Below are 13,440 nucleotides of genomic sequence, written 5' to 3'. Positions count from 1 at the left end.
AGCTCTATCGGTGTTTAGTTCCACTATCCAGCCAATTTAAATGCCAATTTGGTAATAAATTAGTTTACAAAGTCCACTTATTATAAAAACAATAAAAAAAAACACTTCAACTGCTTTGGCTCATGTTTTTATCTCACCAACAACAATCCAAAGGAAGCTGATACGTCAGAAAAACTTTAAAAATAACTAATCAAAAGACAGTGTTTTGTGAGCACGGTAAAGGTGAGAGGCTACAGCACATCTGTCTATTTAACACTTCCTGATCCAGTTCTGATCCTAACTTAAAAGACAAGCTGCACAATATGAGGGAGGGAGAATAGTGGTGAGGTGTGGAAAGAAACATTTCGCTAAATTATAATGTTTTTTTTAAACAATTCAACAGTAATTAGCAACATGTTATTAGGTGGTTATATTAGTCAGATCTAGTTTGTGAATTAGAACACTCAAGCTTAAAAAGTAATCCATTACAAATGACTAATAACTTCTCTCAAACTGTAATAGCATTACTTATTAATTTCTAGTAAAAGTAATGTCATTACTTATAACTTAAAACCCTCTAAAACCCATACAAATCTGTACCAACTGGAACTTAGAAAGGAAAAACTTCAGTATCGCCAATCACAGTAAATATTATATAATTAAATAAGATTAAATATCAGTACCCTGCATATGAATAAATGTATCATTAAAATTATGAACAGCTAATCTTGTTTGAAAACCTAGCTAGTCTGAGAGCAGCTGCCTCATAATAACATCCTGAAGTATAAAATGTAAGGCTTACAGCTTTATTGTTTCTGAAGGAAAATCGAATCTGGCATTTAGGGACAGACCGATATGGGAATTGTGAACCAATGCTGGTAGGAGGTAAGGAGGTAAGGAGGTAAGATCAGGACTATGATGTAGGCTTAAGTGTCTCAGCCCAAAGAAGGTTTTCACTCACCGCTATAAAGTTAGCTCCTTGCCAACCAAGAAAGTTTCGTAGTCCGAAGGACATTTTAACTCACCACTATAGAGCTAGCTTGTCGCCGGTTGAGAGAAAGTTCCTCAGGCCAAAGAAGATTTTCACTTGGGGCTACACAGTTTGTATTACAGAGGAACTGAACATGTATTGGAATAGTGCTACAAATGCCATAACATAAATAAAAGACAGACATTTTACTGCAGAAGCCCGGCATCCCAAGCATTCTGCTTTTCTGGACTACATTAACTACGTGGTTTGAAATATTGATCAAATCTAAACATCAACCCAACATCAATATATTTTTCTTAAGCTGTTATCTGCCAATACCGATATTATTCACGTCAGCGTTCATCGCTACGGGCCCGTTTTGACTTGGAGATTTTTTTAACGTATCAGTTTCGCATCAGCATGATTGGAGATTAGATGCTCGGAGAAATCACTCTGCAAGTTTACAGCGCTTTCTATGCTCACGTTGCACAGGTCATATTCACAATCAGATCTGCGTCAGCCATCACCGGTACCACACACACATGAGAACAACGTACAAGGACAGGCATTGAAAACCAATACAGAGGAAATGTATGTGTTAAATGCACTTCACATAATTAATATTGCTCTGTTAGAGACATATGAGTAACTCAAAGCACATCATTCTTATTAAGCCTGTGCAAGTACTTAAACTGCAATGTGCTCAGCTACTTTGTTAAAGGAAAAGCAATCAAATTATTGTAATATGTTACTCCTAACATTAGAACACACATACAGAAATCTATGTGCAAGACGCGAGTTACACACTGTTATGTTTGCTGTTTATCACTGTGTGTCTGTATTGTGTCCCCACAATCTACAGTTATCAACAGTTACTCACAGTAAACAGTCAGACTGGTGGAAACTGGTGGAAAAAAATCTCAGTTCTGAACTGCTTTATCAGGCCTGTTGGGTCTACTTATCTGTTATATTGGTACCATTATCTAATCGGAATGTTTGTGTTGTGCTAAAAAAAAAACTCAAGTTTGTTTATAGATGATGTACTTGTGTTTGTCCGTAGTGGCTACACAATATCTGGCCATGTCTGGCTGTGGCCAGTGCGTGTTTATTAGCCGTGTTCGTCTCGCCAGCTCCAGATGGCTGCCTGTTTTGTCTAACGGGATTAGGATTATCTGCAGATTTGACAGGCGAGTCTAAAAGGCATCCCACTGCCTCCACGAACCCAGGCCTTCTTCAGTCAAAGCTCTAAGAGAAACAGAGAGAGCGAGCGAGTGAGAGAAGAGAGAGAGCGAGTGAACGAGAACGAGTACAGAAGGAGCACTAGAGACCACTTGACCAGGATTCACTTACACTTGCGCCCGCTGACCTGCCTACACAATCCCCACTGCAGCTACGAGATCCAAAATTAGAACAGCAAGTACATCATCTCTGTCATATCAGAAGATTTTTAGTACTACTTCTTTATTTGGCCTTTTACTTTTATAAAGTTACTGTTTCAGAGATCATGTTTTGTTAAGTCAATGACAATTAATCAATCACTGACTCATATTTTCTCCTTATAAAACATCAACTGTAACTAACAGTCTATGTGCTCTGAGGAGACGCTTCTGGAGAACAACATTCAGAAAGTGCTAGGAGCTCACTTACGCAAGAGCTCGCGTCTGTTGGTGCACCTAAACATATGTTATGTAACACATGCTTGACAGTTGAGAGTGCTGTCTGTTGGAATGTCGAGCGGGGTCAGACACTGACAGAACATCACGAAGTGGCCCCACGGTGGTCCAACACCAACCATGACTGACAGACACAGTTCAGCAGATGGTTAAAAGCCTTCAGTGTGCATGACTGAATAAATTACAAACACCACCATGACCCAGTGCATATTTCTACAGTGAGAGCTTTGAAAGTGATTTCAGCACAAAATACAGTGCGCATCTAATTACTGAGAGAGAGAGAGACAGAGAGAGAGAGAGAGAGAAAGAAAGAAAGAAAGAAAGAAGAGGGGTGAGACAAGGAAAGACGCAGAGATACAGAAAGTGAAAGAAGAAATATCACAACACACTTCTAGATCTCTCTCTCTCTGCAACCTGCAGTGTGCATCCATTACTTCTGAGAGAGAGAGTGAGAGAGAGAGAGAGAGAGAGAGGAGGGAGAGAGATAGAAGAAGAAGAAAGGGACAGATATTGAAAAAAGAGAAAACAAATGTAAAAGAGAAAAGAACTCTAGAAATAGACTCTTGCTCAGAGTAATCTGAGAGAGAGAGAGAGAGAGAGAGAGAGAGAGAGAGAGAGAGAGAGAGAGAGAGAGAGAGAGAGAGAGAAAGAGAGAGAGATTGACAGAAGAAGGGACAGAGATATAGAAAAAAAAGAAAAGAAAAAGAGAAAAATACACTCTCCTTTTCAGTGCAATCTACAGAGTTCATCCACTACTGCTATGCGAGAGAGAAAGTGAGAGAAAAGAGTAAGAGAAAGTAAGAGACCGTGATCTAGAAAGTGAGAAAAAGACTAAACGAAAGAAAGAGTTCTGATACTGTTTTTCAAAGTGCAATCTGCAGTGTACATCCATTACTGAGAGAGAAATACAGAAAAAAAAAAACAGAGAGAGAGAGAGAGATAGAAAGAGGGGGGAAAGAGAGAGAGAAAGAAAGAAAAATGGAAAGAAAAAAAGGAAAGAGAAAAAGACAGAAAAAAAGACACAGAAGAGACTGGCTGATCCAATCTCTCTCTCTCTCTCTCACACACACACACACACGTTCCTCTTTCCAAGAAGTGTTCCTGAAATAAACTCCAGCCTGGCCCACTTACACAGCTGACTCTGAATGCAGCACTCGTTTCTCAGCATGCTGGTGTGTTTGGGTTTCTAACCAGGTTCTGGAGCTGCACAGCCGTCCAATCAGACTGAGGCTAAACACTGAACAGGTTAATCAGTCCTGTGATTAACTTACCCAAACCCAACTCAGTCCTACACACAGTGCAGCGTAACAAACATTACATGACAGTACAATATGCCACAGCCCTGAGCTTTCTTTTATCAGAAGCTTGATTCAGCACTACTGAGAGAGAACAAGTGAGTAAACAAGGGAGCGAAATAAAAAGAAAGACTGTAACACGTACCAGAGTGAGAGCGTACTGGAGCCCGCCAGGTTTTAATAGGCTAATCAGCACAGCAGGAGGTAAACAAATGCTCTTTCATAACATGCTCGCACTCCACGGCATCTACTGCATCACCCAATCGTAATCTGATAAAAGACTCTTCTTCTGGAAGTTTGGTATCCAAATTTTGTTTCTTTGGTTCAGCACGGGAGCTATGAGGCTAACGTTACTAACAAACACTAGAAGTCAATAGTCACCCAAATCCTTTCTGTAAATGCATCCCCAAAACTTCGGTCAATCTGCGTAAACTGCATGTAAACGTCTTCACTAACGTTACACAAACTTGTCCATGTGGTTTAGGACACAGTATGACTTATTATGAACTATAAAAATGAACAAAACGTCAATATTTATGAACATGAACCAGTTAGAAAACCTAATATTTACAGTCATTTATATCAATAAAAATTGCAAACGTAATCGACGTGCAGTCGAACACCTACTCGCATCTTTTGGCTTAAGTGGGACGTTTTTTTCATTTTTACAGTTCACAGTAATACATACTGTCTCCTAAACCAAATCAACGAGTCTGAGTGACCTTAATGAAGGCCTAGATGTGGTTTGATAGCAGGTTGAGGGACGTTTTAGGGACGTATTTCCGGAAAAGATTTGGGTGACTACTGACTTCTAGCGTTTGTTAACAATGTTAGCCTCGTAGCATCAGCACTAAACTAAAGACGCAAAAATTTGGACACCAACCATGCTGATCAACTGCATCTGGATTAAGCAGAAAACTGAACTGCATTTCTTGGAGGACACAAAATAAACCCAAGGATCAAAAATCTCATCAGTTTATGATGAAAACAAATTCTTGAGAGGCCAGTGATAACCTTTATGTTTAACATCGAGGAGGTCGGCGCACAGTGCCTCTATTCTCTATTCTCAAGGCTCTATTGGCCTTGCTGTTTTTACTGAGCGGTCAGCCGAGTGACCTCTGCCCTTTATTCTTGACCATGCCCTCTGCTCCAGATTAGACGTGTTATCAGTTCAGAGGAAACTCAGCTGACCCTCTGAGTGTGGCTTTCCTGCTGTGGCTCAAACCCAGCAAGACAAAAATAAAACACTTACACACAGAAGGCCAAGAGTGCAGGCATGGAGGCTCCCGTTATCAGCCCTGCTTTCACAGAAATCACAGACACCCACTAAGCCAGGCCGCAACCCAAATCAGCAAGTAGCAGCCACACACACACGCTCGCACACAAATGTAAACACGCTCTCTTCCAGCTATTGTGTAGCTAAAGTTTATTTATCCCAATACTGAGTAAGAGAGTTATGAACATGGTCCACTCAAAATCAGAGACAATCACAGAGAATAAAGGGAGGATAAAATGAGTAAAACTAACTGCCCCAGCAACCATCATGACTGGACGCTGCTGAATTGTGAACAAATCGTTCTTTTAACTAGCTCTTTTCAATGAACTGAATGAATGTCCAGTTGAGTCACACATTTCTGTAGCATCTCTGCAACGTTGACACCTGTGTTACAGGCTTAACAACTCTAATACTATTTAAATAATAATCTTTTAAAATGTACCCTCACAAAATTCAAACCCAAAACACTGTATGTTCAGAATTCTTGCTGAATTCACTTATGTTTCCTGCTTCAGACGCCGACCCTGACAGCCACCTTGGCTCTTTCTGACAGAAGCAGTTCATCAGTTCTTGAAAACGTTCAACTCAAGGTAACTCCGCTGTGTCCGCCAGATGAGCCAATTTCTGTCATGTTCAACTAAAAGCCAAAAACTCAAAAGGGACAATCTCCTAGAGCACTGCGACCTTATAAAAGCACTGAGACTGATAACAGAAACGTGTAACAAAGCACAGGATGTTTGTCATTTCATTAACCTTACATTTTATTTACATTAGAATTAGCACGTAAGTTTTGCGTAAACAGAGACATTTTAAGCTTTGAACAGACGTTCAAGGACAAATATTTAACAAATATTTGAATCTAAACCCTCCCTTTGCATATTATTGGCCTTTAACGTCTGGCGACCTGGTTAGCCTACTTAAACGAGGGCAAATACTGAACACATACAAGCTGCGTTCCAAAGCTTAGGCTGCAGCCAAGGTAGGCTGCATTTCTCGGCCGCTACGTCAGGCCGTTCTAAAGCGAAGGACCCTTCGTACACAGCCTAGAAATGCAGCCTACATTCTGAGTGATTTCAAGGACGCATCAGATGTATCCTTCCAGGCCTTCGGTTCCCACAGTTCTCTACGCATGAACGGAGGAAAGGGAAAAAAAAAAACAAACAGCACCACAAAAATGGTGGAAAACAAAGCCGTTGGAGCGGAGTTTGTTTTAAAATGCAAGTTGTTCACATACTTATAATCGTCTTCATTACCTTATAAAGGGTAAAATGACTAACTAAAGCATTTGTTCATATATCGTATATCATCAATATATCGTATTTTATTTAGAAGTATGTGTATACACTGATCAGGCATAACACCATCATCACCACTTTTATTTATATAGCACATTTCCCATGCTCAAGGACGCTTTACAATAACATTATGACCACCTCCTTGTTTCTACGCTCATTGTCCATTCTATCAGCTCCACTTACTATATAGGTGCACTTTGTAGTTCTACAGTTACAGACTGTAGTCCATCTGTTTCTCTGCATACTTTGTTAGCCCCTTTTTACCCTGTTCTTGTCAGGATCCCCAAGGGTTCACAGAGCAGGTACTATTTGGGTGGTGGATCATTCTCAGCACTGCAGTAACATTGATGTGGTGGTGGTGTGTTAGTGTGTGTTGTGCTGGGACGAGTGGATTAGAAACTGCAGTGCTGCTAGGGTTTGTAAACACTGTGTCCACTCACTGTCCACTCTATTAGACGCACCCGCGTTGTTGGTCCACCCTGTAGATGTAAAGCCAGAAACGATAGCTCATCTCTTGCCGTGCAGTATGATCTAATCATCCTCTAGTCCTTTATTGGTGGTCACAGGACGCTGCCCACAGGACACTGTTAACTGGATAATTTTGGTTAATGGACTATTCGGTCCAGCAGTGACACTGAGGTGTTCAAAAACTCCAACATCACTGCAAAAGTACGCAGAGAAACAGATGGACTACAGTCTGTTATTGTAGAACTACAAAGTGCACCTATATAGTAAGTGGAGCTGATAAAACAGACAATGAGTGTAGAAACAAGGAGGTGGTCATAATGTTATGCCTAATCGGTGTATGTAGTTTATCGTACTACATAAGAACATCACCATCTCTCACCAGTTCATAGGACAGTCCTACTGTGGACTTACACTACCTCAGCTGCAGCCTAGGCTTTGGAACGCAGTTACAGAGAATATAATGCAGACCAGATAAAGACAGCCTGCTTTTGATTAGATTTCACAGCACACGCTCTTTCTATGTGTACGTTTGTACACTGGCAATAATGAACTGGCTGAATCGTTCATTAAAACGAACACTTCAAAACAACCAGCTCGTAAAAATGAATCAAACTTCAAATCATTATTGCAAAAGTCACAATCTGCTCACATAATTCAAAGAAATTCCACACACTGCTGTAAAGTGACTCAGGATATGGATAAATGAAACCAGGCAGGAAAGGCAAATGTAGCACTTAAAAAATAAAAGTCTTTAATTATAGAACTTGTCATATAAGCAAAAATATATTATACACTCTAAAAAACTGTCCGAAAAAAATCAGACATTACCCAGAGTGGCCAAGACTTCCTGCAAGAACAGTTTGACCGACACTGAGGAGACAGAAAAGTCACAAAAGAAAAACGGTGCCGTAGATGAATGTTTCTGCATATCTGTATATAAAGAATAAATGTTCCAAAGAGACTGAGACCAGTCAAAAAGGTTAAAAGGATTGCATACATCATCCAGATTTCGTCCTATTCCAAATAGGCAGTGTAATCCAGGTTTAGGCCACTCATGTCACTTCATGACAAAATAAAATAAAAACTTTACTTATTTTCACATTAAAACAGTACATGGATGCAGGGTGCACCTCAGAGACCTTGCCTTTCAGTGTCCTCATTCCTCTCTGTGTCTGGCTCCAAGCCGGCCTCATCTACAGCAGCAGAACTTGCCCGTTTCAGACACTCGGGAATGGATGAGAGATCAGATGCATCATCCTGGTGTGGCACCGAGCTCTCTTCACCTTTCCTCCTCTTTCGGACATGATACTGGTGGTTTTTAGACTTCAGATGAGCTGAAAGGGAAGATACATGTCATGACTATCTGAAAAAATGCCTATAAATGGGCGTCCACCCGGCTCTGTTTCTTCAATGAAACATTATCTTGTTAAACTGTTCATTTGAAATGGAAAAGGAGGAAAAAAGAGCTGATATTTGCACCTACAGTGTTTTATGCGTCTGAGCTGATCTAGAGGCAACGTGGACTGGACCTACAGTCGTTCGTGTTTCATATACGCTTGTTAGAGCTAGGCCTTCAGTTCAAGCCATGTCAAAACCTGGTTTAAAAAAAAAACAAGGAGAACCCACCTCTACGATTTCAATTTCTGCTAGCACTCCTGTGACATTCAAGGAGCATGTTGATGGCAATTCACATGAGCATTTTTTGGCCACTCAAGATTAAACACATATGTCAAGTTTGTATAAAGTACAGCATGTTTTAGTTAAAAGCCCGTAATAGACATTTTAATGTATATTTTACCTTCTAGCAGTTTTACAGAGACTGCTTCAGTGGCATAGCTGCCGCTGTTTTTTTCGGTTCTAAGATTTGACTGAAGATGGTGACTGTTCATTAAAGATTTATACAGTTAGATTTCACGCTATATTCCTGAACATTTTAACCATAAATGTAAAAAGAATTGCTGTCCCTCTTTTTTCTAGGGACTAGAAAAAAAACTGAACTGTTTGGCCTACCTTGGACGAAGCTTCTTATTTGCTTATTTGCTGATTCTTGTTAGAATTTTCTGTTCCACCTTAAACGGTGCTTCAGGAAAATCTGAATAAGAAGCTGGTGAATAAGTAGCTAACTTCAGCTTCATCTCGGATGGCTGATTAGCGAAGCTGTTTAAAACGGTGAGTGGAGAGAGCTGGAACAAGCAAAGTTCATCTCCTGTTTGTGAACACTGTGGTTTCCCAGGCGAGTACAATCATAATAGGCAAAGAATGGTAGACCGAACTGTGACAGTGTGCCGACACTGAGTGAGTATTAAATACCCATGTTAATACCTCAACTATGCTTATTCATTTGTGGAGACATCACCCAAATGAGTCAGTTACGGGAGTGAAGGGGGAAAACACGAACCACAGCAGCTACTCCTCCACACGGGATTCAAGCAGCCACATAGTGCTCATTCTAAATGGGCAAAACAAATAACCCAGATAGGGATGTTTATAGCTTCCAATAGCTGCTTCGGTTGTAGAGAGTCCTGGATTCCGCAGTTTGCTGGAGTGATTGAGCCACGTTAGAAAATCCCCTCTCACTCATTTCAGCCAAAAGGCAAGAGTCACACTGTACGTAAAAACACAAGATCTGACTGTACGTGAACTTGTAAACCTCAGTTCATTTAACGTTGAGATGTAGCCTTAAAGTGCACATATTTTTGTTTACTTTTATTATTATGAGCCATAACACACAAGTGTTAGACAAAGCATATGTGCCACATGTAATATACATCTTGCAACTTCAGTTATAGCATTTTTTTTTTTTATGTCTTCTAAGAAAACAGCAGTGCCAGTAATCCCTTCAACAAGCACAGCTGCCCTTTTTAGGGGGAAAAAAACCTTTTGGGAATTTCCAATAATTAAATAAATAATTGCCAAAGTTACGTTAGCATTTCTTTTCTAATTCTTCATCAAAAATGTACTACATTGTGATGCAAAATTGGCAATACGAATCGTATCATGAAACTGTACTGAAATATTAGGGGTATATCAGTGGATGTGCTATGACAGTAGAAGACTGCCTTTGAGGCAGTAGAACTCACCTGTCCACTGCAGGTCACCGATAATTATTTTGTCACACAGTTCACACATGTGGCGACTCCGCTTGTTACTAGGTCCCTCTCCTTCAATCCTCATCGGCTCGACGGATGGCCGCTCTCCCTGCCCGGATTGACAGAGAGAGGAGTGATGGAGTTCAATCGTCCCAGCTAATAGGCTGTCCACTAGCGTGTGTGTCGGACACTTTCTACCCCATCTGATGTAAGTGCTTACCAACGATATTAATCTGATGGAGGAGGTCAGACATGAGTGCTGCTTTAAAAGCCTGCGCTAATAATGGCATCATTAGCTCCGCCACATTTGCTCTAGAGATGATATCAAGAAACTGAGCTGCCTGACAGGAAACCAACAACAAACTCTGTGAACTGAAGACAACGTCACAAGCCAAGTCATGGGTCGTTTGAGGTAAATGTGCCAGAAATAGAAATCAAACCTTCCGTAAGCAGTCCAGTACGTCTAGGGCAGGATTGAGGACCATTGGCTCCCAGCGGGCCACATCAGTCACATCCAGGCCATAGACAGGTGGGATATTGGTACCCGGTCCTGAGAGTAAATAAGACAAACAAGCAACTTTTAAGTAACTATAAGGAAAAAAAAAAACAAATCAGAATGTACAAATATGAGTGACTCTATGGAATCTGCCTTACACATTATTCATGCACTTATAAACAAGGCGGAAGTGGAACCCTATGAGAGTGACAGCGCTGTGGCAGTGCAATGCGCAGCACAGTGGAGCAGGCAGAGAGCAGACTGAACCTGCTGACTCACAACAGCTCCATAATCTCTCTCTCAGCATTCTGGCACAGTCAGCAGCCTCAGCCTAACCCAGCCCAGCCCAGCCCAGCTCTACCGCAGCCTGCACTCTCACTAATGAGCCACAAAGCAGAGCACATACACATACAAGCAGAAACAGGTGGGGTAACTGCATGGAGGCATCCACAGAGGGGCCAACAACATTTAACTCAATGTAGACATTGACTGTCGAAAACGGCCTGACAAAGCAAGATCAGACAATCAGACAGCAAGAAACAAATACCTATTTATTCCTGTGTGCTCTGTGCTTAGGCTCCATCTTATCAGACTTGGACAGAAGGTGAAATGCCTTTACTACTGCACATGCCTCTAGGCTGAAATCATATGGTGCACAAACTAAAAAGCAAGATTACTACTGCAGGCTACCTTTGCTTTAAAGAGGAAAAAAACAGACTTTGAAGAAGTCTTAACTCTTGATAAGCAGTGGCTGAGAAGTTAAAAAATCTTGAAAAGAAAGATCATATAGGTCTGTACAGCCTTCATGCCCAAACGGATCTCTTATTACTTCTGCGTTAATCCTATTAGTTACAATGGCTCAATTATTGAAATTAATAACAGGTTGATCTGCTCCTAACAGCCTGAAGCAAAAACTCTCTCATAAGCTGTCCCACTGCCTCACTGGGCTTATCCAACCCTGCACTGTGCTACACAATACGAGTGCCCACTTCACCCACCTCTACCAAAGTGGGTGGCCAATCCTTCTCGGATCTCAGTGGAAAAATCTTACTGATAAAATCAAACGCCTATATCCCCTCTTAAAGAGTAACGACAAATGCCCTTTCGCTTTATCTAAGCAAGCCAGTCCAGCCAGTGAAGTGGCACTACAGCAATTCCTTTGGTCAAAAAAGCTTAATTACTTCCTGAAAGAAGTGATAAAAGCACAAGGAGTCTCAGTTTTCCAGCTCAGTTCGCCTTCCCTATGGCCACAGGCTATCATGTGGAGGCCCAGACACATTCAAAGCAAGCCTTAAGATCGGTTTGCCTATTCAAATATATTCAACGTCTTTGTTTTATTTTTCAGTGTAGGAAATCCCCTTTCAAAGAGGCAGATAACTGTTGGTAAAGTGACACACTTAACTACAGACTTAATGTTACTTATTACTGATACACAACTGTGTGTAGCACAACTCAATGTCAAAAAAGTGAAGTCATGTAGGTCATGTGATAACAGTAGATATATGTACCCTTTATGTACAGAAGGAATATGTACTACATTAACATTAGGACAATTCGAAGTAAAGTATTATGCTATAATTACAATTAATCCTAAATATTCTAATTTTACCAAACATTTACACTGTTAATAATGCATAATAATGCTTTTTCTCAAACTACATAGAAAAAGCTGCAGTTTAGAACAAGTCAAATTGTTAACTATGTAGTTCCTCTTGCAGGCTAGTAGAGAGTTTGAGAAGTTTTGTTTTAAAAAAAAACAGTCCATGTCCATATCCGTATCACTCTCAGTCAATACTCAAATCTGACAATCATGGTCAGCCAAGGCAGAAGAGGCAATGGGGCAGTTGGACCCCCAGAGACTGACCCCTTGAATGACTCAGGCCCATGGTGTGTCAACCAGGAGAGAGTGCCGCCACAGTCCAACACCCTTCAGTGAGCACGAGATGACTTCACACATTCCTCAAGCTGTGGAGTTTCTGCTTCATTGCTTATTGAACAGAATGGGGAGTGTCCCAGCAGGCAGAGTCCACTTCACTGCATTATAATTACCAGCAAATATGAATAACAAAAACATTTATATGGAAATAAATATGCAAATGAAAAAGAAAAATGCTCCTTCTAGGGCAGTGTGTCCATGCCTTGGGAAAAAGTTCACCTTCTTTATTGGTCATTTGTTTGTCTTGGTGTGTATATAGATAACATATCAATATTACCTAAAAAAAAAGCTTCCTCATATAAAATATAAATAACGTCAAAAGATCTCAGCGCATAAAAACTCTGCCCTGTGTTACACTGGTCACAGATCTGAATCACAGACTGTCTTTCTCTTTTCAGCCTGCACTCTTTTTGTCCTCTTTCATGCTCTTCAGACAAGAGAGGCAGCAGGTGGACCTAGTTTGTTTACAACTGGAGTGTATACAGATAACATCAATATTACGGAAGTAAAGCCACAATGGTTCCTTGTGCAAAATCTAAACACCATTAAAAGAATGTATAAGTCAGTGTTTAGAGGGTTTAGAACTTCACTGATTTTTCAAGATTTCTGCATATTACAGTCACAGAAACGAGAACACTAATTCAAAGTGTGTGTGCATTGTTCTTTACAGTAGTGGTGACTGAAACCAGGGGTTGCAATGTCTACAACTCAAATACAGCCATTTTATTTACTATCCAAAATGACCAGTGAACCTACATGTATTTTCTGGCTTTTTATGTGTAATGTTGGTTTTCTTTGTGGACTATTTTGCCTTACAGCAGCCTAAGTGTACCTCTCCACCATGAATAGACTTTAAAAAAATAAGTTTTAGGCCAAAATTTTATCTCTAAACTTAAAATAATCTCTCAGGCATCAGATAGCATATTCATAATGATTTCATGTAGCAGTCTCCAGCACTGTAAA

At 40.5% G+C, this 13,440-nt stretch overlaps 1 protein-coding gene across 2 annotated transcripts in view; it reads right to left on the bottom strand.

Moving 5' to 3' along the window:
• Positions 1-7,684: 7,684 nt before the first annotated feature.
• trit1 (tRNA isopentenyltransferase 1) overlaps positions 7,685-13,440 on the bottom strand; it is a 46,203-nt gene continuing 40,447 nt past the window's right edge. The window contains exons 9-11 of one of the 2 annotated variants that reach the window (XM_036566359.1): positions 10,486-10,595; positions 10,037-10,154; positions 7,685-8,290 (exon numbers count right to left, since the gene is read on the bottom strand). In XM_036566359.1, coding sequence (XP_036422252.1) covers positions 8,088-8,290; positions 10,037-10,154; positions 10,486-10,595 — 431 coding nt within the window. In that variant the 3' untranslated portion in view covers positions 7,685-8,087. The remainder of the gene's footprint in view (positions 8,291-10,036; positions 10,155-10,485; positions 10,596-13,440) is intronic. The other variant, XM_036566360.1, reaches the window with a different exon arrangement.

Source organism: Colossoma macropomum, unplaced genomic scaffold (assembly GCF_904425465.1).
Source record: "Colossoma macropomum unplaced genomic scaffold, Colossoma_macropomum, whole genome shotgun sequence".
NCBI lineage: Eukaryota > Metazoa > Chordata > Actinopteri > Characiformes > Serrasalmidae > Colossoma > Colossoma macropomum.
Note: the sequence above shows the minus strand (reverse complement) of the source record. Positions and strands in the feature narration are given on the sequence as shown.